We start from the raw sequence: 25,088 nt of genomic DNA, 5'->3' as shown, positions 1-25,088 counted from the left end.
TAGGGTTTCTGTGGCAACGCTGGAAATGAAAAAAAGTTGCTTCCATTTGCCAGTTTTGATCCCACAGAAAAACATAATGCCTTTGCTTGTGTTTCTGCTCCACATCACAGCCCCTTTGCCTTTGCAGCAAGGCCCCAGCTATAGAAAAGTCCAGGCCCACCTTCTGCATCCCCTGCAGAGCCTGCTGGAGAAGCTTCATTTGCTGCTCCTTGGTTGTGTCGTCATCCCTGCTGGCTTTGCCTTGCTCCTGCTTCAGCAGCTCCACCTCGTTCCGGTAGGCATCCAGCTGCCAGCGCAGACTGTCGTTCTCTTCTTTCAGGGCTTCCACCTGTGATACCAGTGCTGGAGAACAAGGCAGACAGGGAGCAAAAGTCAAAGAACTGGGAGCAAGAAGTCCTTGGGTGCTCTCCCCCAGCGCCCAGTTACAAATCCAGAGTATCAAAATGAATTTCTCCCAACCATCGTTTGCATTATCTCTTTAGAAAACAAGCTCCTCTGGATAAAGAGCAGCTCTCACTAGTGAATGCAGTATTTAAGCTGGAAGAAAAAAAGGAAGCAAAAGCACATATTGGGGTGAAATGACCATGCTGGTAAGGAAGCAGGTTTCCTAACCAGCAAAACTGAAAGACTCTTGGACAGGTTTCCCTGGCAGCTTCAGCCAGAGGAATGTCTCCATCTACCATGGGATGAAACACCTGCCTCAGTCTGGTGCCCACATAGGGCTTGGTAAATTCAGGAATGGGATTATACAACATGATGGCAGCAAAGACAGTTCCAGCAGGTTCCAAAACACAGCCCTGGTGCAGAGGGCACAGCCTGGCATCCTGTAGCCCTGCTCTTCACCTCTGGTACTCAGGCCATGGCCAGAACACATGGAGGCCAGTTTGCCCAGGACTCGCACGCTGTACTTAGAAGGCAAGACATGCTGCATGGGAAGAGGGTGGGTTTTATTTAACTGCCCTGTCTCATTCTCCCAGCCAGTGAGTATGTGTTGGGCCTCACTCTGGACGGCTACACATTTTAAAAGGAAGGACAGCAGATGATATTCAGTAGACCAAAAACTGCTTTCCTCAGCTCAGAAAACCAAGGTGGAAATCAATTAACTTCATAAAATGAATCTGGGGAAAAAAAAAAAGGCAGTTTCTGGGGTGAGCCCCTGCTCTTTATCAATGTAAAGAACTGAGACCGCACCAGGAATATTTTGTTGAGACGCATCTGGAATATTGTGTCCAGTTCTGGGCCCCTCAGTTCCAGAAGGACAGGGAACTGCTGGAGAGAGTCCAGCGCAGCCACCAAGATGCTGAAGGGAGTGGAGCATCTCCCGTGTGAGGAAAGGCTGAGGGAGCTGGGGCTCTTGAGCTGGAGAAGAGGAGACTGAGGGGTGACCTCATTCATGGTGATCAATATGGGAGGGGTGAGTATCAGGAGGATGGAGCCAGGCTCTTCTGGGTGACAACCAGTGATAGGACAAGAGGCAATGGGTGCAAACTGGAACACAGGAGGTTCCACTTAAATATGAGAAGAAACTTGTTCCCGGTGAGGGTGCCAGAGCCTGGCCCAGGCTGCCCAGGGAGGTTGTGGAGTCTCCTTCCCTGCAGACATTCCAACCCGCCTGGACACCTTCCTGTGTAACCTCATCTGGGTGTTCCTGCTCCGGCGGGGGGATTGGACTGGATGAGCTTCCGAGGTCCCTTCCAAGCCCTGACATTTTGTGATTTCCCCCACAACCTTCATGATGGCATTTCCTAAGCTGAATGTTGGACTTTGTAACCCCAACATCCAGAAAAGTCCTTCAGTGCATTTCTGGACTATTCATCCTTGGTTTCCAGCAGACATAGGGAGAATGGGTACTTGGACAGTCGAGTTCTCGTGTCAGTCCCAGCCAAGGGCATTTCAAGCTGTACAACAGAGGAGCACTCAGCTGACCGCAGAGCCTATGGCCACGTCTGCCACTGCACACCTTTGCTGCCCCCTCCGCAAGCACTGCTGCTGCTCAGAGCACCAGTGAAGCCCAGCACCTCGGCACGGGGACCTGCTGCTGTGTCAATGTGTCTCCAGTGCCGGGCAGACATCAGCAGTGCACAGAAACAGGACAGCTCAGGGTGTCGTAGCAGCAAAAGCACAGAGCAGCTGCGCAGGTGGCTCAGCCACACGCCGCTGCACCGGTGCCATCACCAGCACACAGGGCATGGAGCTCACAGCCCCCCTGCACGCCTCGCCGTGAACCCCCACGTCGCGCTAGGGACTGCGGTTCAGACACAGCGGGAGGTTACCCTGACCATGGCAGGGAGGATCAACAAACACTGGCTACAGAACCAGGCATGAGAGGAAAACAAACTCCAGATAACTGCAGCTGATTTTGTTCCACCTGTGATGATTTTGAGGTACAGAACAGTCAGAACACGACTCCTGAAAGAAATCATTGATGAGAAAAGTACTTTGTTTATGAACTGTAAAAAGCGATTTTACCTGATTCTTCTGTTTCTTTCATCTCTGATGGATCTTCTATTTCTTCATCAGACATTTCCATTTCCTCCTCTCTTCGAATACCCATTAGTTCATCATTATGAATGTTACGAATTTCCTAAGGTTCAGAAAGCAGAGGGTTTTTTAAAATACAGGTTACAAGGAACAGATCGGTTGGATAAAAAGATGCTGAAATCTAAGTCTGCAAAATGCAACTCCATGACACAAGAAAGGGGAAACAATAAAAAAATATTTGGCACGGACTATTAGATCAAGGACAATATCTAGCCTGAGTCAATTTGTCAATGCTACCGGAATTACTGACTCTTCCACCTCCCTCCTCCTCCCTGCCCCGGGGCAGGCAGCTGGCCTTGCCCACACTGTAGTTCCTCGGTGAACCCTCTCCTTGCATCTGCCCTGCTTGATGTCCACACGCCTCTCCTACCTTCAGTGCCGCCCAACCTTGGAACCTCCACTGGGTCGCTACCTCATGTCTTCTCGCTGGCAGCACCCTCTAGATCAGACTGACCTGCTGCCAGCACCTTCCCCTGCTCCGCACGCCCAGGGGCTGCACCACCCCTCCCCGTCCCAACGCCGCTCTGCCCCGCTGGGCTCCAGCCCCACGCTCTCCTGCGCATCACCTGGGGAGGACGCCCCACTCCGACCGAGCAGTGCTTTGGTTCAGGCCTCACCGAGGGTATGTCTGAGGGAAGTCAGCCCTGCTGTGCAAACCGTGAGAAATTGTGCCAGGCTGTGTCTTCTCAGGAGCTAACGGTCCCAGCCCGAGCTGGGACTAGAAAAATCATCATAGAATCTTCATAGAATGTCCCAAGTTGGAAGGGACCCACAAGGATCATCGAGTCCAGCTCCTGTCCCTGCACAGGACACCCCACAGGTCACCCCGTGGGTCTGAGGACGTTGTCCAGTCTCTTCTTGAACACTGTCAGGTTGGGGCCGTGACACCTCCCTGGGGAGCCTGTTCCAGTGTCCAGCACCCTCTGGGTGAAGAACCTTTTCCTCATGTCCAACTGACCCTCCCCTGGCACATGTTCCTGCCATTCCCTGGGCTCTGTCACTGTCACAGAGAGAAGAGCTCAGCCCTGCCCCTCCTGCTCCCCTGCTGAAGCTGCAGCCCCATGAGCTCTGCCCTCGGTCTCCTCCAGGCTGAACAAACCCAGTGACCTTAGCTGCTCCTCATACGGCTTCCCCTCCAAACCCTTCAACAACTTAATGGCCCTAGATCAAACTAAACCTGCTACAGCTGCACACCAGCACAAAATTCACTTGATGCTATAAATACTTGTACCCCCCCAAGCCCACGGAGCTCTCCTGTGTGGCACCACGCGCACGGCGGGGATCCCCTCTGAGCAGGGACACCTCTCGAGGGTTCCCCACGAGACTGAGAGACCCTTAATCCAGCATCTGATATCTATAATGAGGTAAGTGACATTTTACATGATGCCTAAAAGCATATTATATGCTAGCAACATTTAAATATATATACAAGGAAAGGCTGAGGAGCTGGGGCTCTTGAGCTGGAGAAGAGGAGACTGAGGGGTGACCTCATTCATGGGGATCAGTATGGATAGGGGGAGTGTCAGGAGGATGGAGCCAGGCTCTTCTGGGTGACAACCAGTGATAGGACAAGGGGCAATGGGTGCAAACTGGAACACAGGAGGTTCCACTTAAATATGAGAAGAAACTTCTTCCCAGTGAGGGTGCCAGAGCCTGGAGCAGGCTGCCCAGGGAGGTTGTGGAGTCTCCTTCTCTGCAGACATTCCAACCCGCCTGGACACCTTCCTGTGTAACCTCATCTGGGTGTTCCTGCTCCGGCGGGGGGATTGGGCTGGATGAGCTTTCGAGGTCCCTTCCAATCCCTGACATTCTGTGATTCTGTGTGATAGATCTCCAGTTATAGCTTAATTATTAGAACTATAATAAGTAGCAGAGTGTTTGACCATTGTCTAATCATTGTCAAAGTGCCACTGTCAAATCACTGTTTAATGACCATTCAATTATTGCTTAATCACTATTTGATTACCATATAACCATTCAGTCATTAATTATCACTTGATCATCATTTATTCGTCAATAAAACCCCTTTAGTTAATCCCACAATGATGACTTCTCTTAATAATTCACCTGTGAGAGCAGCTCCCTTGGTGCTGTCCCCTCCTGACACATCTGCCCGGCGTTTCCTTCTCCTGCCACACAACGTCCTGCACCTTCCAAGCACTGGCCTACATGGTGCCCGGTCCCACCTGGCCGCGCTCCTCTCTTGCCCCACTGCAGCACGACCGTACCCACGACCCGCAGCGCTGCCCACTCCGTCCCCAGCTCCACGCCTCCTCCATGCAGCTGCATGGCTACAACAACAAAATCTACCTGAGACAGAGGTCGTGCCAGTTAGAAACGGGAATTGAAATTACACAGAGGCCAGAGACGGCCCAGCTGCTTCCTGACCCTTATCAATCCTGGTGCACTTTGAAGCTTCTCTCCTCCTGTGCCAACCACTGGTGCTCAGGTCCCACCAGTGACTCTCTCTGTGGCGGCTGGGATTCTCTCCCCTCTGTGTCACAGCCTTGGTCCACATTAGGGATCAGAAAGGAGCAGAGATGCTCCCTCCTGTGCTGGTCTCTGAGCTTCCCCAGCTCCTGCCTGTGTGTGTCCTTTCTGCTCCATCCATCATGCCCAGGCAAAACTGGCCAAGCCCACCTGCTCCTATGGACAAGAGCCCTGCTCCACCCTCTGCTCTGTCGTCTGCTCACACTGGGCAAAAATGGAGCTCTGCACAGACACCCATCAGCCCGTTTGCAAACTCAGCCTCTCCACACCCTCTGCAGAGCAGGACAAGCAACATTCAGAAGACAAGTTAGTTACTCAAGGAGACGGAGATGTCAAGACCACTCACCAGAGGCTTGCACAGGCGGCCAACTGTCCCTACCCAATGCCAATTTACCACAACTTCGCTTGGATTATACACCCCAGAAACAGTCATAGGAGAAAAGATAGAAAAGATTCACTTATGAAACAAAATTAACATCCAGCTCTTTGTAGATTTTACTCTAATAGCCTGAAACTTTCGAAACCTCTTCTTGCCAGCATCAAGCCCATGCCCACCAAGAGCAGCCAAGAGGGAATCATAGCATCATAGCATAGCTTGGGTTGGAAGGGACCTTCAAATGCCATCCAGTCCCACCCCTGCCATGAGCAGGGACATCTTCACCAGCTCAACTTGCTCAGAGCCCCGTCCAGCCTGGCCTGGGATGTCTCCAGGGATGGTTCATCCACCACCTCTCCGGGCAGCCTGGGCCAGGCTCTCACCACCCTCAGGGGCAACAATTTCTTCCTCAACATGGAAAACGACCATGGACACCTTGAGGACAGCAACAGGGAAAGGGTGAGAACAAGGCAGATCCGGGCACGACAGGCAGTGCTGGTTACACTTCCAAAGCAACTGCTGCCTGCCCCAGAGACCACCCATAAAACAGCAGCTGGGTTGAAGATCAGAGGACCATCTTCCCACTATCTTTAGCTGACTCTGCTCAACAGCTGAAATCCTAAAGCAGCCTTGAAGCTGGAGAAGGCCGCACAGAGCACAGCACGCAACAGACCCTACACCATGGATCACCATCACCCTCACTGTGCCCAAGGGGAGCCCTGGATGGGAGAGGAAAAAGTATCAGAGAAGCCAAATACTTGAGAGAGGCCCTTCCTAACCAAGGGAATATGCTGGCTGGTAGGTATCATAGCATGGTGGTTCTCAAGCTTCCATGGCTTCTTAATGAGCTGCCTGCAGCTACAGGACCTGCTGACACTGCTGCAAAAGCCAGCTGAAGAATAAAACCCTGGCCTAGCCTAACTCCCCAACACACACCCAACTCCCTGAGGTGCCCACCAGACTCTCCTCCAATGCGGTGACCCACAGGATTAAAGTCTGCCAAAAGCCGTTCCAAAAAGATGCACCTTGTGGGTCCACCTTCCTTAAAGAGAAGACCCTAAGCTCGGGGAGACCATCAGGCTGAGCCCAGCAGCAAGTACTCCTGGAAGAGGCCTCAGCAGTGGTCTCACAGCCTCTTCCCACTGGGAGAACTTACCTTGGAACAAAAGACAGCTCCAAATGGAGAGAGTGCTCCCACCCCAGTCACAGTAAGCAATCTCAGTAAGCAGGAAAGAACAGGAGCACCAGGCTCAAAGCAGAGGCATAATCTGAATCAGACTCTCCACCTGACCTATCAGGTATAAAATGAAACATTAGCTCCTCCTATAGCTACTATAAAAGGTTTGACTCAGTGGGATTTGGAAAAAGTCCCAGAAGTGCAGTCTCATGAGGAGATCATAGCTGGAAACTTCCTAGGAAAACAGTCATTTAGAGTTTTCCAATGTTGTTAAGGATTAATCATGTGCTTTTGGCTGGGTATTATCCAACTCTACAGATTTTTCGCAGGTCACAGCTATGTGGGAAGGTGTCCTGCATACACAATTTTAGAATATACCCAACTTAGTGGTGATCACTGTCAACTTTGCCCAGACTTACTTTCGATTCAAGTTCCATCCTACTTTAAAAGCTTAACGAGCAAGAAAAATACAATTTCTCGCTCTTCCCTTCAACATTTTTCATACCCCGGGGCGACAATACTTCCGTTACCACTTTGAGCATTAACCTTTCTAGGGAAAGGACATGGAAGTGAGACTCGAGGAGAGACAAGCTCTGAGCAGGAGACGAGCCAGGGGCTCTTTGCCACTCTTGCAAGCCCTGCACATTCCCCGGAGCACAGCTATCTCCTCCCGTCTTCCTCAGGCCAGACACACAGCAAGATAAGCTCCACTGCCAGATGCAGACAAGCAACGTGACATCCCTGCCAGGCAGGTGACAGCAGGTGGCGTGTATTTCATCACTGACTCCAGGACAAATACCTCCCAAACCCATTGCTTTCCCAAGAGACAGCCTTTCTTTACCTCAGCTGTATTTTTTGACATTGTGCCTGACTCCAGTAGGATTTGATAAGATCAGATAAGGGACTGAGAACTATTCTTCCTCTTGCAGGAAGCACAGTTGGAGTGAGATGTCCTCTTCTATCAACCCCCTGCTTGTCAGCACCTTTAAATCCTGTATTTCACTAGTAATGTCACTGCATGGGATAAATACACAAATATGAGAACATTCTCCCTCAAGTTTTCCAGAATCTTCAGCCGTCATTATTTCCACCTCTCAAGTCTGTCAATAAAAATGTGATAAAACAGATCTCTGATGATGCTTAGGGTTTGTGTTGGTTTTGTTTGTTTGAACATCTCTCTAGAAATCCCTCTTGCTTTAACATTAAAACCAGCAAAACACAGATAAATAATTATTACTATTGCGCACAACTTCAATCAGCATACAGATCTCAATGTATTGCTACTAGTAACACAAATACCAAAAGAAAACGTATTACCTGTAGCACAACAGACGACTGAGTAATTCCCACCTTACACTGTGAATTAAGGTGGTGTTATCCACACAAGCATTGTGCAAACTTAACATCAATATCCTGAGAAGAAAGAGACTGTGCTGGAGGATCTAACACAATAAAAAATTACCAACCTCTGCTTGTTTGCACCACACGCTGATGTTCTTACGCTGAGCTTTCGTGAAATGGTCCCAAGCCTTTTGTTTGGAGGCAGAATGGTACACGGCCACTATCTGCTCGACTGTAGTATCAAATCAGCAGTCAAATCAGGCCAGAATATCATCCAGAGAGCACGAACAAGAGGAGTAAAGGAGTAAAAAAGTGGAATCAGGCAGGTGGTTTGGCTAACCTTTTCTTATAACACTGTACTGTGCTGAAGCTTTGCTCAGGGAAGGGGCTCTGCGCCTGGAGAGGAAAGTGTGGACTTCACCAGGCCAATGACAAAGGCTCAGAGAGTAACGATCAACTAGGAAAACAGCATCTGCTCTCAGCTAGGAAAAAAAGGCACGTGTTGCACAGAAAAATATTCAAATATGCTGTGCAATGCTGCCAGTGAGTGTAACAGGTACTCACAGATACAGCACTTGCTCTCAAAAATGGGATGATTAAGTACGACTGGGAAAGTTGGCACTCTGGATGCAGTCCCAAGGAGCAGTGCCACAGCCCACCCGTGTGTACAACGGGGAAAAGATTCTGGCATCAGCCAGCAACCTTTTTTGTTCCCGAGACTTATTCCTTCTATTTCTCCAGGTTTTTGGAAAAACCAAGTGCCTCTCCTGGGATGAGAACTCAGCCAACAGCAGAAAGCACATCTACCTGATTTTTTTTTATGCTTGTGATGTTGTAGTAGGTGCAATTCTTACCAAATAAGATAAGCTCTCTGCTACTTAGATAAACTTAGGAGTGGCTGAAGTATCAGTGGTGTTTTATAGAGCATGGCTGCATCTATTACGACTCATGCTGCAGTGCTTACTACATTACTCTCTGGACTGTGTGACCATATTTTTTTACCATGAACAGAATTTAAAAAAAAAATGAAGTATCAAACAAGTAGCAGCTGAAATTATTGAATACAAAACCAAAAGGTAAAAACGTTCACAACGTAGCCAAGGGGCTCAAGGAGACTCAGTACAATTGTGGAGAAGGTACTCTGAAAGGTACTCTTAAAAAAAAAAAAAAAAAGTAAAAAAACCAATTCAGACTTACTAAAGTAAGGATGTGTAAGAGGCAATGAGTAGTAGTTTGAGGAACTGTTATAAATCATATCTCAGAACTAATATAGCCCACGCCTCTTCCTTGATTTTATGGTTTAATAAAGTACTGGGATTTGAAAGACCCAGGTTCAAAATGCTGTTCTGTAACAGGTTTTCAGTTGTGACTGAGAACAAGGTGTTGGGAGCACTCTGCTGCATCCTACCTTTGGCGAATAAATCCTGTATACTTTGCCGAGGCACCAGATTACCAGCAACTTACCTTGTCTGTGCACAGAAGTGGAGTTGAAAAGATGACAGAACTACTAATGTACTATAATTAAAAGAGGGAAAAAAATTAAGAATTCATTCTTTCCTCCCCCCAGATGTGGACTCCTACTCCAATAAAAAGTACCACAAGAAACTTTTGCCAAGTTAATGATCTATGCTTATAAATTAACTGTAGCTGAATGGAAATGATTGCTCCTTCTTTTCCTGAAGCTCTTTTAATGTTGCCTCTCCAGACTCTAGAAATTAAGCATCTTCCCTGCAACAACAAAAAAACAACATTCAGCACGGGAATACTACTCACACTGAACCAGAATCCCTGAGAGAGCAAGTTTGAATTTCTCTTTAGCTTCTTCCATCTCTTTCTCGTGAGCTGCTTTCTCATTCACAAGCCTGCGGACGTGGCTGTTGGCCGACTGGATCATGGAGTAGAAGTTGTTGGCGGTCCTTCTGTTCACTTCTCCACGCTCTATCCAGGTCAGTAAGGTCTGTATGGCTTCCAAGAACTTGGTGTCATCTGCAGCAAGAAAGGACACCTTTACACCACACAAGTCCAGGGTCACCTGCACAGCTTTCAGATCCTTTCCCTGGTGCTGCTGAACTGCTCTCTTGCAGAGGTCAACTTACTTCGGGCAGCTGATCACAATTCTTCAGAGCATGGTATTATCTGAATACAAGGCTATACAAAGGAAGGCAAGTCTAACACGAAGCTGATGGAGCAAACCATCTGTTGAGGTGCAACGAGAGGACCAACTGCTACAAACCTACTGGAAAACTCCATATGCCTATTCAGATGTACTCTTTCATGAAAGAAAATATCATCCAGCTCCAAAAGCATCAGGCCACACATGGGTCTTGGGCTTCAAAGAAGGTCTTAGGACTTACACTAGTCCTTTTACCATGAACAAAAATGGTTTGGAAGAAACTGTTGTACTCAACTATGGGTTTGTTTTTACAAAAAGGTAATTCTGAAGAAGAGATGGCTACAAGAGCTGCAGCTTGCAGGCTGAGGGTTTGGTCTGAACGGGCTCTGCAAGGTCTAGATGGCACCATCATTTCAGTTCAGCAAGACGACCACTGGAGAAGACAAATCTCTGAAGGGCGGCCATGGGCCGCAGATCCACTTACCTTTCAGTTTCTCAGCAACAATGCTGCACTCGTGGTCGGAGTAGTGCACGACGGGAGGCGGGGAGGGCGGGCGGAAGCGCTCCTCTTGCAGCCGCCGGCGATGGCGCTCCTCCCTCGCCAGCATGCGCTGCTTACATTCCCACTCGTATAGATCATCCCGAGCCTGAGCAAAATCCACGTGCAGGCGCCCGGTATCCTTCTTGTCAGTGCTGGAGCCCAGCCTGATGCGATAGCCTGGCAGTGACGACAGTGTTGGGACAGGACAGGTGACTTACCTTATGCTCCAACCACCCACCAGTGCAAGTCCCGCATTCCCAAAGAGCCAGAAAACCTCCAAACAGAAGAGTTTAACGCACAGAAAGCAATGCTGGAGGAGAAAGCATCGTTAGGGGCTTTGCTGCTATCTGGCTGTGTTTTGCACATGCTGGGCAAGATCTTACATGGGCCACTCCTCCAGGAAACACCAGCAGGTACTGGGTATCGAAAAGGAACTGTAATAGTACAAAGCTCTCGAGCTGGGCGACTAAGCCCAGCTGTTCACATGAGGAAGGCAGAACTGCCTTGGATTCTTCCACGCTTCCGCAAACTCCAGAAGCTGAGGACAGGAAGGGAGGAATGGGAGGTGAGACGCGGTAAATGGGGCAGCAGGTGGATGGCAGGAATCTTTGGAACAGCCCCCATCATCCAGTGGGAGTGGGAACAGGGTCAGCAAACACGCACATCCACTGCGTGGGAACTCTTCTGACCAGCAGCACAGTTTGCAGGACTCCTTTTCTGGAGTTTCACATCAAACATGCTAGAAGGCTCTCCTCTGTGATTAAGAAAAGCACAGGGGGGACGTAAAAAAATCTGAATTACAGAGAGACTTTGTACAAAGAACAAACCCAGAACCAATGCCTGCATGTGGAGGACGCTGATGACTGTGCACGCGACCATGGCTGCGGGCAGGAGGGACTATAAGCAGGGAACCCCTGCAGCTCAAGAGGCTGCTTTGGCTGTGTAGAAGGGGTAACCACAAAGAGCCGCAGCTCTTACTAACAGGGCATTGCAAGTCTAACTCAATTCAACAGTCTCTGGAATGAGACACAATGCTTATAATCAGTCAAAACGGACTACAGAAAAGTTTCCATTATTTTCAACAGCAAAGAGCATTATCTTGACAGTCCCATCTCTCTGGAGAGAGTACGGACTTCGGAGGCAGTTCTCTGGTCTGTTAATATACTGAAACGATGAATTTGGAAGGGATTTTAGCATGGAAATACAAAGTATTACTGTATTTTTCTAGAATGGTGAAGAGTCAGGTGGAGAGCCCAGCCTGTTCAGGGCAGATGTGACCAGCACAGCAAACGCGGTCCTGGCTGGAAACGCACAATCTGCCATCCACAGAGTCTGCGAACACCAACCCTGAGGTCTCTGTCCTCCATAAATCAAACCTCTTAAAACCCTACAGACAAGGAACAGGGGCTCCCTAGGCAAAAGGAGCCCAGGGCTTTCAGCTCTGATAATTAACTGGGAAAGAAATACTGATAAGTCAAACATACCACCCAATTAACAAGTAATTGAGAGCAACTGCAAATTTTTATAGGACCCTTAAGCATCATCTACAGAATCTGCTGGACATTTATCCAGCTAAGATAGAGATGGACTCAGTAGCTCATCCTAATGTTTTGCAGAGGCTTGCAGTAGCCAAGGTAAAAACCATTGCTCTCTTTCCTATTATGAACTGTTTTCACATAGTTATGGACAAATGCAATAGCAGCAGAAAAAAAAGCAAACTGACACAACATTAGACAAATCTTCCAATGAGAACAAAGCCTATCATTAGAACTATAAAGTCATCATTACACCTCCATCCCAGAATTTTGAGCTGTCATCTAAGACAGAAATACACTTACCAGAAAGATAAAGCGCCTTGTCCACCATGAACTCCTCAGCAAAGCGGATGTGACAGAAATTCTTCTTACTCTTTCGAATAGCTATGACTTCCCCACACTGTTCAAACACTTCCATAATGATCTGCTCGGTTGCGTTTTCCGGCAATCCTCCAACAAACACCGTCTTGCACCCTGGGGGCCTCTCTCTTGTTGCTGGAGGGGGAAGATCTGAAGAGAGCGAGAGAGAGAGAAAGCAGAGCAGGTTCGTTTTTGGGTTGTCGGCACAAGTTCCTCTCATGTGCCCACTTCTCCTGAGGGACAACCATCCCGGCGTAGAACATGAGCAGCACCAGGACCTCAAAACTTTATCGTGGGAGGTGCTATAAAAGCACAGCTAAAAGGACTGTCCTAACATAAAGAATATGTAGATAACAGAGAATCCTAAAGGGCAAAAAGCTAAACAGCAGTCTGTAAAGGGTACAAAAGTATTTACATTAAGGGAAGGTCATGAACTTAATTTAGACTACAGCGATATTATGGAAGGAAGAGATGAAGGAAATGGGTGTGGCCAAGAGGTGTAGAAGGAATTAATGTTTGGGTTTTTGGTTTTGTCTTTCGGGGGTTTTTTTAACCTGTACAGCTAAAATAAACCACAGAACACAAAAGCCAGCTGAAAGTTAAGTCTAGTTTGTCAGAAGTAGGTTCCTCACCCACCTGTAACACCATGGCAAACAAAAGAGACTGTAAGACACTGCTGTGACTCCGAGAAGTGCCTCTCCAGCACCAAACTCATTTCCATGCTCAGGTGCCCACGTGGCAAGTGCAGTGAGACCCTCCCAACTCAGTACATGAAGGTCGAGAAGGATTATGCGCTTGTTACCTTGCCTTTCTTAACACGTGGAAAATCTTAAATGAATTTCAGCGTTGAGATCCATCGCTCCCAGCTAAGTTCACAGAATTACACTGCTTACATATTTATTTAACAAAATAGTTGTACTACATTCTTTCAATTCTGTGGCATAGTTCCAGCAAAGTTCTTCCAAAAGCAATTATTAGCATTATTTTCTTTTTGTTTGGAAATAGCTCCTTTGGGTTCCCACACGGAGCCTGAGCACTGACTTGCCACAGCCTTATGAAACATTATCCTTAAGGTTCTCTGTAAACCCCAGTTCTTCTCACCCTTTAACACCCTACTCTGACTTCACAAGAGCAGATGCTGCAAGACAGCGCCCAAGCCAGGAGCTCACCCAAGGGCCTCCGGGAAGGACTCGTAAACTCTACGAGATGCTGAGGTTCCCCTCTCAGGATAACATCGACCACAACCGCCAGGTTCTCCCTGAAAACCAGGTTTAATCTCCCTTCCAGTACACCTTCATAACCTTATCACACATTCTCTCTGTCTGCTTTGCTATCGATATCCATTTGTCTTGGAAACTTCCTAAATTATCAGCCCTGATCAATTCTCTACAGCAATCTCCACAGCCTAACATTTGTATTGAACACAGTTTTGCACAGACTGCATCTCAGACCAAAAGATACATGTTAGGTGTCCCATAAGTACACTAAATACAAGATAACAACTGTAATGGAGGGTACTGAACCCACACTATCTGCATTTTGCAAAAAACATGTTTTTAAGTCTCCAGAAAAATAACGGGAATCTGAGCTCTGAAAATTCTCTGCTAGACTGGCCCAGAGGAAGATAAATTCCCCCTCTAGCAAATATCCCTGATACTTGCCTGGAGTTCGCATTTCAGACTGCATCCGTTAGCAAGGCTGCATTAACGGAGGGATTAAAGCGGCAGGAGAACTAGAAGAGGACAAAAGCCCCAGGAAAACAGGACCCAGAAGGTCTCACCCAGCTGAGAACAGAAACGCATAGGTCCGGATGAAGTCAAGAACCTGTTTGTTACAAGAAGGGGAGGAAAAGGTCTTCAAAGCAGGTAAACCATCAGTGGAAGCGATCGGCAGCACCAAGAAATGCCAGGAGCCCTGATGGATGAGAAAAGGAGAGCAGGGAGAGCACAAACACAGGAGCAGGAGGAAACCAGCATGTCGGAGCACCCCGCTCCAAGCACAGTCTGCACCACCTTTGGCTGAAAAACCACTGTGAGTGCGGTGAGAAGGAATCTGGGAGGAACGCGTACCTCGAAAGCAGCGTCTGAGCATTTCTGTTACGGTTACTTGTTTGCCAGCATAGAGATGCACTATTTTGTTATACATTTGGAGGCCAGGAAGGGACTAAGAGTGCGTGTTGCTTCTAATACAGTGCTCAAAATTCTTGAACTGGCTCATCAGCAAGTACTTAAAAGAAAAAAAACCACCTGTTTCCAAGACAGGTTTTCTTCTGGGGATGGTGAAGAGATAACTCATCAGACTGGGCATTGCAAGAGTTTTATTAAAATGCTGGGCATGGGGGCACCACAGGCTCCCACTGCTGGGAGCCCATCAGACTCGGGTGCCATCTGCTGGCACCTCCTTATGGATTCTATACAGACAAGCAGTGACAAACATCTCCTGCAACCTCCCTGCAGGATGAAAGCGTCCTGTTTCCAGTGAACAGCACTGATTCTGAAAAGATTAGTTAAGTCCCTGTTTTTCCATTGGTGATTTCAAGACTCGGTGATCCTGTGGGTCCCTTCCAACTCAGGACATTCTGTGATTGTCCTGTGCTGACACGGACCCACAGATTTCTGTGGGACCCTGACACCGCAGCCAGGCCGCGCAGGGGCTGCGGGGAGAAGCACGTCCAAGACCACACACTTCTGCCTTCCCGTTCATAACTTCTGTCAATTTTATACTTGAGAATTTATCATTAATGCTTTACAGGGCACAACACTTCTCACCCTCTGCTTGTCTGGCGATAAGCGCAGCTCACGGGATCTGCCTTATTCACCTTCTCTGCAGATAACAAGCAAGCAAACCCCGTTTGCAGGCAGAGCTTCGGCCAGTAGCACACAGAGGTTTCGGAATATCAAGGCCAGGGGAGCAATTGCTGCCGAATTAGGTGCATTAATCCGAGACCTGCTGCCAGGCTCTGCCATGTGCTGCAGGGAGCGGATGAGGGGACCGTGACCCTGCACAGTTCCTGCTGATCACACTCAGCGCAAACCGAGTCAGGGTGCCCTGCTCCATTTGCCGGGGGGCAAACAGACCATTAAAAGCTCTTAACTCACTTCCCAAGACTGTTTGGCAAGTAAATATCTTGTGGTGAGAAATCCAGCCTCGTGACAAGTATGGTGAGGCAGATGTGTCAGTGTGTGCTGAGCATCTTTCCTATTTTCTTCATACAGCAAACTGAGAGACTCGTCCTCGCCCCCTGCACCAGCACCTCCCTCTGCTCAGATCAGCAGGCCCGGGGGAGCAATGAAGGAAGTGAGACGAGCACATATCACACTGATGACACTGTACCAGAGCAACAGCCTCTGTTCCCACTAAGTCGGTTATAAAACCAGTCCCTGCAGCTTGAGGACATCAACTTTGCAGACAGGAGCTTTGCTGACAGCATGTGCAGGATCCTGCAAGCCTGTACATCACTAAATTTCAATTTTGCCACGAATTCTGTCCTTATTTAACCTTCAACTACCTCCTGCTGCCACTGGCCTGCTTGCAGTAGTAATACAGTAACACATGTTGGGTCACAGGCCCTTTGGTTTTTCAAGTCAAACACAGTATTACCATACTGCACGTGGCCGTGTAACATGGCGCGAGCAAGGCCTCAGCTAGTCTGGAGATTACAGCAGAAGACAGGGATGGGGAGCAGTACGAAGCCCAAATAATCCAAGGGGAAATGGTTAGCAACCTGCTACACCACTTGGACACCCACAAGTCTATGGGGTCAGATGGGATACACTCAAGAGTGCTGAGGGAGCTGGCGGAGGTGATCACTGAGCCACTTTCCGTTATCTACCAGCAATCTTGGCTAACTGGGGAGGGCCCAGTTGACTGGAAGGTGGCTAACGTGATGCTCATCTACAAGACGGACCAGAAGGACAATCCGGGGAACTACAGACCTGTCAGTCTGACCTCGGTGCTGGGGAAGGACATGGAGCAAATGATCTTGAGTAACATCAAACGGCACTTACAAGAGAACCATATGATCAGGCCCAGTCAACAAGGGTTTATGAAAGGCAGGTCCTGTGTGACCAACCTGATCTCCTTCTGTGACAAGGTGACCCAACTAGTAGATGAGGGAAAGGCTGTGGATGTTGTGTACTTAGACTTCAGCAAAGCCTTTGACACCGTATCCCACAGCATCTCCTGGAGAAGCTGCAGCTCATGTCCTGGATGGTGTATCTGCGATGGACAAAGAACCGACTGGAGGGTCGGGCCCAAAGACTTGTGGTGAATGGAGCCAAGTCCCATTGGCGGCTGGTCACAAGTGGTGTCTCCAGGGCTCAGTATTGAGGCCAGTTCTGTTTAATCTCTTTATCGATTATGTGGATGAGGGAATTGAGTGCACCCACAGTAAGTTTACAGGTGACACCAAGTTGGGTGGGAGTGTTGATGGGCTGGAGGGTAGGAAGGCTCTACAGAGGGAACTGGACCAGTTGGATTGTTGGGCTGAGGCCAATTGTATGAGGTTTATCAAGGCCAAGTGCCGGGTCCTGCACTTGGGTCACAACAACCCCATGAACGCTACAGGCTTGGAGAAGAGCAGCTGGAAAGTTGCCTGGTGGAAAGGGATCTGGGGGTGTTGATTCACAGCCAGCTGAACATGAGCCAGCATGTGCCCAGGTGGCCAAAAAGGCCACCAGCATCCTGGCTTGTATCGGCACTAGTGCGGCCAGCAGGACTAGAGAAGTGATTGTGCCACTGTACTCGGCCACTGGTGAGGCCACACCTTGAATCCTGGGGTCAGTTTTGGGCCCCTCATCATAAGAAGGACATTGAGGTACCAGAGAAAGCGCAGAGGACAGTGATGAAGCTGCTGAGGGGTCTGGAGCACAAGTGTGACGAGGAGCGGTTGAGGGAGCTGGGGCTGTTCAGCCTGGAGAACAGGAGCTGAGGGGAAACCTTATCGCTGTCTACAACTGCGAAAGGAGGTTGAAGCATGGGGGTTGTTGGTCTCTTCTCCCAAGTAGCAAGTGATAGGACAAGAGGAAACGGCCTCAAGTTGGAGGAGGTTTGGATTGGATATTAGGAAAAAATTCTTCACGGAAAGGGTTGTCAGGCATTGGAACAGGCTGCCCAGGGAAGTGGTGGAGGGGTTTAAAAGGCATTTAGTTGCTTTCTGACAAAGGCTGTAAGCCCACTCTATCCAAAGCAGCATCGGGTTTCACAGGGATATTTGTTAAAACACTGACAAGCTCCAGGCTACAGCCTGGCTGGCTGCTGGAATCAAAATATCCATCAGCCTTGATGTGACACAGATTGTCTCATGGCCACAACAGTTTGTTACTAATTACCAGACCAGGAACCAGCTTCACACCATCATTTACCAAATCAACTAAACTCTGTACTGCACCTGCACATATTTCACATTTACCTGCTTCAAGCTACACCTGAGCGCACAGATCCACGCTACCTATGAAAGACGTGACCACGTAGATATCTATGTCACGTAGGCTATATCTGAGACAATTGTCTATGTTTCTTTTATGACTAAGGGATGAAAACAGGCTCCTTCAGAAGTAGATTTATCTTGTAGGTACAAATAGTAACCAAATACTGACCTCCCTCCTTCAGCTCTTAAGGGAGTCTGGAAGATCACTCCAGATGGAAAACACTTATGCTGAGGTGGAACACACTTCACTTGATTTTAGGTACCTTCAATACAGGTTTCCCCACAAGCTTGTCACTCTCTGCTCCTCTCAAAATCATGGGAGAGCTGGGCAGCAGAGCCTGGGGAGATTCATCTTCCTCAAAAGCAGACAGAAACATCTGCTGGTACAAACTGTGCCAAACTCCACCATTTGCTCCCCAGTGATGCCAAAGGGGCTGCAGGGTCCAAATAGACATGTCCATGGTGAGGACAGCCTAGAAACAAGGGTAAGAGGAGGTTCACCTGGACCATTTCAAGTTCCTTCCGAGTGGCTGTTCCTGGCAGCGACATTTGTCAAAATTATCCTGACAAATGACAAAGCTGGTACGGGCAAAATCATCTCTGCCGTGCAAGCATGTCACTGGGGAGAAAGCACAAGCAGTTGAGTATCAACACTGGATGCCTGAAGAGTCAAAATGATGAAGAACAATTAACTAAGGATGAGAAGCTGAACTGATGCTGAGGGATAAAGCTTCTTGCCCCAAAGGCGTGCACAGTTAAAATCCTTAACAGCTACACTAGCATTAGGATCTATGCTTCATTCTTTCTAATCTCTGGAGAATAAGGAAATATTCCTGTAATTTCCTGAGACAGAGTCACTGAGGTCTGCAATCACCTGCTATCTAGACTCTCAGGATGGAGAGACAGAGGTCATCAACAGGTCTTCACACTAACACACATACCAGAACACAGCAGAACAAAACCACTGTCATTTCAACACCCTCTCAGAGGCGTATGGGACTGTGAGAATGAGATAAGGCCGAGGTTTTGCCACACACTCAGGAGAGATGATCAGCGGGGCTGGCACTGATGTCCCACCACTATTTGTTTCCGTAGTTGTCACTGTGGGCCCAAGGTATCAGTGCACTGAGAGGACAGACTGAACCCTTCCAGTCCCAGCTGCTTTCATTGGGGCTGCCCTTGAAAAGGCCATATTTAATATTGATTTTCTTCCTACCATCCTCCAAAGAACCAACAGGGATAAGAGGTTCTTCAGCAGTGTCCAGCTGGAGCAGGACAATGAGTCAGACAGCAGAGCACTGCCCTCTAGAGCAGAGAGGTTTTAGCAGCTTGCCAAGAACAAGCAACCTGTAGACAAGAAGTAATCATTTTTGAAAGTAACTGACCAAATTTAAGAGGTTTTTTTACACAGCAGTCTTGACCTTGGCCTTTTCACAAAAGCAGACTTGACCTCAAGAGTTCAGCTCTGTGCCCAGGCAGGGTTCAGGAGGCGAGAAATTCAGAAAATGCCAAGCTGTGCAAGAGGAGAAAAATGGAGAAACAACTGTACTTGCTTCAGCTAGGAACCTACATGAGAGTACTTAAGCCTGTTAAAGTAGGACATGGAACAGAATTGTTGTTGGAAGAAAACCAGACAAGCTCCAAATGAAGTGAGGCAAGAATATGTGCAGGCAGGACTGAAATTAGTGGTACAGCTTTGCGGTTCAGTTGTGAGATAGTGAAAAAAGAATACCACGGATAAAATCAGGAATTACTTGGACCACAGAATGCTGAAGGAGAGGATTTGGATAATATTAGAAATTTTAAAATATTTTTTAATATTCTAGAAAGACATCATGCTACGAAGAACTCTGTGAGTATGACATCAAGTTTCTCAGATAAAAGCTAAAGAACAAATGTATGGATGACGACATTGCAAATGACAACTCCATACATGTCACCAGGTAGTTCTTGCAGCAATAAGTGACACTCGAAATCAATGGGGCAGTAATTTATAAGTAGTAAGGACATTAGAGAACAGCTAGCACTAAAACAGACAGTCTTGATGGAGCAACCACAAGCTGATCCACTTCAACTGAAACGAAAAGCTATAAAAGCAACATTTTTGCAGCAACTTCAAGAAGTCAGAGGAACTGGTCTAAAAAGTTCTAAGGACTTGAATGTAATCAAAGCTTCCAGTAAATGAACTGGAACCTATAGGTCAAAGCAAGGAAAAAAAGCCTTGTCCTGCAAGTCTAACTGGATGAGTAAGAACTCCAACTTGGGAAATACACGTACAGAGTCTGCAACAAACAGGAAAGGAATTGATCACCACAGCAATGTACATGTTAGAAGAAAGAGTGAGGGCAAAATAAGATTTGACCAAAAAAAAGTAATCAAGATGAATCTTGTAATGGAAATTAATACAAGTACCAAGAAGTCCCTTGGCTGGAAAAATTGTAAGTCCAAAAAAAAAAGAACTGGGACAGACGGTATGGTAAGTACATAACTGATCCGTGTCTCTTCTAATAGCAACAGCTAAGTATATCCTCCAAAGCCAAGCCACGACATCTCCTCCTTATCTCTACCACATCTACATTTTGTTGGCTATTTCGTCCCCTTTCCCTTTCCCTGCACGAGCCCAGCACACTGACAGGTAACGATGTCTTTTCCTCCCTCTGTTTTTTCTAATAAAAGTGAGGAGAAAGCGTTAGTCAGCTAGTTTGAAGGGGATCCTTGTTTCTTGCTATAGTCTGGAGAACACCGACTGTTTCTGAGTTTTCTGTTTTATTTCCAGCCGCCTCTACTCTCCTTCCATCGCATTCTGCAAAACCCAGAGCACGGACTCAGCACCGCCAAGAGCTCACCATCTTTGAAGCCTCAGATAAAACACCCAGGAGTCAAGCCATGAAGATTAGAGTTCAAACATCCAGGGACTGAAATGCTTTTTTCCCCACTCCTTATCAATCTAACAACTGAAAAGGCTATTTACTGAAAAGGCAAAGACTCAGTGACAAGAACAGGCTTTTCCTATTGTTCTATCACCTGGTCTGTGGTGACTCACCCCAGAGCTGCTATGTCCAGGCAATGTAATGGCTCTTCTCTCATATACTTTTTTTTAAAATATATATATATATACGCGCACACATGTATTACTATATAGCCAGACAGAAACAGAACAAAACAGAAATAGTTACGTGGGTTAGGCGGGAAGAGAGTGCAGCTTTTGCAGTGAATGATCTCCTTGGCAGCAGGCATGTCCGGAGGGATGGGCGGTGGGACGATCCCCAAACCCGGCATCATGGGGTTGATGGGAGGGATTCCAGTCATCATCCCGAGAGCTGGGTCAAAATCTACACGGGGGAGAGAATGAGAGAGTCAGGGAGTGCTTTGGACTCATATAGTAACTGTTTATTCAGACAGCAAATGGACAATGCTCCCCACATGTGCCCGCAAAAATTAGCTGAATAAACGGGAACTGAGAGGGAACACTGTAATACGGTTCACTAGAACTTTTAGATTTGTGCCCTTAGAACACCTTTTAAAACTGTTTCATTGTTGATTGCCTCAGTCAAGTAGATTTTCTCTTCTTTTCCTACTCTGTAGACACCACTCCTCCCCTAGTGTCAAAACCTTCCCCAGTAAGGATTATATTATTCATATAAAGAAATCTGTGGCATATGGGAACAGCGTAAAACCTAACCCAGTCCAGTTTCATGATGTAGTTTAGTAATGCAGACAGCTTGTGACAGTGGGTTAAGGGCATCACCTTGCAAACTAGAGAATTGTAGCAATTTCAGCAGCTCAGAAGGTGCCAGAATAATTCTGGGTAGAATGCACAGAAGCATTTAACGAAACACCTTGCTGCAAGCCTCACCCTGCTTACCTTGTTTCTAGGCTTTGGTTAGCACTCTGACCATATCTAAGTAGCAATTTTCTTTGATTTTGCTCTTAGATTTGCCTCCGACGCCAAATAAAACTAAACAGATCTGTCTAGGGAGGAGTATTTCATCTGTTCAGAAGTTGTGAACCCTGAGAGAGCGACACCTGTAGGTAACCAGAATGGAAACAGTGCACCCAGACGCCTTTTGGAGAAGGCTCATGAGTTTGGGAACATCAGCAGCTCAGCTGTAAGGACACCCAGCAGCGGTACCCACAGGGCCAGCTGGTGCTACTGAGGTGAGAGCTCAGCAACAACTCCCTCCTGCAAGTGCACATCATCTTCTCTACCTGCTACCAAGCTCTAGGAAGCTCTGAAGACCTTGGCAAGCCCGAAATACCACAGGACGCTCCCACAGAATGTGCAATCCCGAGCACTAGAGAGTCTTCGAATCTGGCTGCTTGTTTCAGGTGTAGACAGATAAAATTAATTTTGCAAGACAGACAAAAGTTACAAATATGCAGAACTGAGGGGTGCAGAGGCAGTATTTTCCTTTGATCTTAAGCTGGCATGAGTTCACATGCTGTTCGTATCCCTTAGGTAGGCAAACGTGTCCATATTCCTCTCTTCACAACCCACTACTTACAGTAATCCGGATAAAGACAACTTCTGGTGCCCAGATTGGATGTTTGAGTTCAGTACCTTAATTTTGTTTTCCATTGTGTTTTGAAATATTTTACTTGAGGCTACATTTCTACCCAGTTTATGTACGTTGGTTTACTTGCCTAATTTGGATTTCCTTGCACTGGGCGCACGTGTTGTTCATTTTATGTCACATATGAACAGTCATAGTAAAAACTGAGGCAAATCCTCTGCCAGGAAGCAGGTGTTTTCAGAGGAAGGCACAACAAATCTTCCTGCAGCCAGCTGTGAAATACGGATGTAGGGATACATGTGAATTGTATCCTTATGAGATACATTCGTTTATCCATGGCCAGCTGATGCTGGGATGGCCTGGTCTATGACATCTGGCTTGGAAAGCGTGACATTGAAGTTGCAGAATTTTAATATTTAAACTGTCATTAGTAGATTTCAGAAACTATACTGTCAAAAGAGCTGAAAACAGTGCTGCCCGCCTGATTTTTTTTAAATGGTATTTTCAGCTGTCTCAAAAAAAAATTAAAAATTATGCAAGTCTATCTTTAGACAGAGCCTCATTCCACAGCACAGGCAGCTTTACCGCTCCCTACGATGGTGCCACGTGAATCCTTGAAACGTGCTGCATACACGTTTCCAGAAAAAACAGGCTGTGAGGAATGACAAGTGTCGGCCTGAATGACTGAGGCTGTACCTGTACAACTACAACTGCACGGAGGCCCCTGAGCTGGAGCCTGGCTGAAACACTCAGAGCAGGGAAGAGCTGCCCCAGCGCAGATCCCTGCGGTCTCCATCCGCGTATTGCTAAGTTGAGGTCCGAGACGAAGGTGACCTCGTGGATGGCTGTGACCTTCAGTGACAGAACTCACTGAAGATGTGAGGTAGCTGGAGAAAAAACTGCAGGACCTGAGCAAGTAACACCCTGATCCAACGAAGTGTGACAAGCGCCGGCCAGCGCTTCCTGGAGGGCTGGAGAACACTTGCCAAAAGCAGCACCCCGGCCTCCTGGGTGTAGGCTGGGCTGCTCATTACTGTCCACCCCTCTGGCACCATCTGTTCTAGCAAAACAAATCCCAGCCATGAAGCGTTAGACCAGTCACACCAATGCTGCTGGTCTGGGCCTGCCAGTCCCTGGGCACACAGTGGGTACCAGAGCAGCTCTGACGTGCCCTTCCAAGCCACCCAGAAGCAGCCATGCCCCAGGACACCATCTCTCCACAGCACGTGCCTGGCTACACACAGCCTTGCGATCCTCCTGAGATGGTAATGAAACTCTTTGTTTTCCTGAAGCCGTCCTCCAAAACATCAGCAGGGAGCAATCTCTGCTGCCTGTCACAGAATCCCAGAATGTCAGGGACTGGAAGGGACCTCGAAAGCTCATCCAGCCCAATCCCCCCGCCGGAGCAGGAACACCCAGATGAGGTTACACAGGAAGGTGTCCAGGCGGGTTGGAATGTCTGCAGAGAAGGAGACTCCACAGCCTCCCTGGGCAGCCTGCTCCAGCCTCTGGCACCCTCACCATGAAGAAGTTTCTTCTCATATTTCAGTGGAACCTCCTGTGTTCCAGTTTGCACCCATTGCCCCTTGTCCTATCACTGGTTGTCACCCAGAAGAGCCTGGCTCCATCCTCCTGACACTCCCCCTTTCCATATTGATCCCCATGAATGAGGTCACCCCTCAGTCTCCTCTTCTCCAGCTCCGGAGCCCCAGCTCCTCAGCCTTTCCTCACACGGGAGATGCTCCACTCCCTTCAGCATCTTCGTGGCTCTGTCAGGAGCAACTGGAACGCAGAGGAACAGGCAAAGACCTCACTGCTGAGACAGTGAGGATGGGAGACACACCATGACCTGCTGGAAGATGCACGGACTGTTCAAAATGCCCACGTTAGTTCAAGATTCCATTTGTGACATAGATACACCCAAGAGATCAAGAGCACAACCTCAGTGCTGGCAGCATGGGGGGCAAAACAAGATGCATTTCAGCCACCTCCCCCCATCCTTGGCAGCCAGAGGTGCTGGGGACACGTTGGGTACGTGGCACGGGCAGGCTGCTGAACCCACTGCTACAGCTTTTGCAAGCCTCTCAACTCAGTCCCTTCACATTTTGTAATTCTTCACACAAATAAGAGCAGTCTCATCTTGTCCTGGTGATTTGTTACTGCTTCAAGGTTGGCTGAGAGCAACAGGCACGGATGCCAATCAGGGAAAGTCCTTAATGCAGGAACAGAGGAACTTGGGGAGTCTGAGGGTGGAGAAAGCCAAGATGGGTGTTTCTGTGATTAAGCAAAACACTTTCTAAAAGCATGAATGGATTCAACTATCAGAAGCAAAAGAACTAGTAGGGCAATGAACTATCACATTATAATGAAAAGTAGAAAGTGTATACGCGAGGGCAAACAGAACCTGCGGTTACTGGATTTGTGGTGAGCCCCACTGCTTATTGCTCAACCCTGCTCAGCAAGGTGCAAGAATTTGCCAGCTTGCGCAGAGATCTGCTGCTTCTGTTAAGAAGCTGAGCCCATGGCTTTCAGAAGAGCCAGTCTCCATTTTTAAGAACAAAATTTAAAAAAAATAAAAATTTAAAAAAAAAAAAAAAATGTAAAAGACCTTGAGGACTCTAAGGAGTTCAAAACCACCAGGCCTGGCAGATACTTTTGGTGAGACCTGTGAT

General features: G+C 47.8%; 1 protein-coding gene across 8 annotated transcripts in view; it reads right to left on the bottom strand.

Moving 5' to 3' along the window:
* ENOX2 (ecto-NOX disulfide-thiol exchanger 2) overlaps nt 1–25,088 on the bottom strand; it is a 66,082-nt gene that overhangs the window by 13,550 nt on the left and 27,444 nt on the right. For all 8 annotated transcript variants that reach the window (XR_010606888.1, XR_010606889.1, XR_010606890.1 and 5 more), the window contains exons 4-10: nt 21,079–21,234; nt 12,418–12,624; nt 10,523–10,756; nt 9,699–9,911; nt 8,051–8,157; nt 2,470–2,584; nt 161–342 (exon numbers count right to left, since the gene is read on the bottom strand). Coding sequence is in view for 5 of the 8 variants with exons in the window: in XM_065643493.1 (XP_065499565.1) it covers nt 161–342; nt 2,470–2,584; nt 8,051–8,157; nt 9,699–9,911; nt 10,523–10,756; nt 12,418–12,624; nt 21,079–21,234 (1,214 nt within the window). In the remaining 3 variants the exon portion in view is untranslated. The remainder of the gene's footprint in view (nt 1–160; nt 343–2,469; nt 2,585–8,050; nt 8,158–9,698; nt 9,912–10,522; nt 10,757–12,417; nt 12,625–21,078; nt 21,235–25,088) is intronic.

This window comes from Caloenas nicobarica, chromosome 12 (genome assembly GCF_036013445.1).
Source record: "Caloenas nicobarica isolate bCalNic1 chromosome 12, bCalNic1.hap1, whole genome shotgun sequence".
NCBI classification, from domain to species: domain Eukaryota; kingdom Metazoa; phylum Chordata; class Aves; order Columbiformes; family Columbidae; genus Caloenas; species Caloenas nicobarica.
Note: the sequence above shows the minus strand (reverse complement) of the source record. Positions and strands in the feature narration are given on the sequence as shown.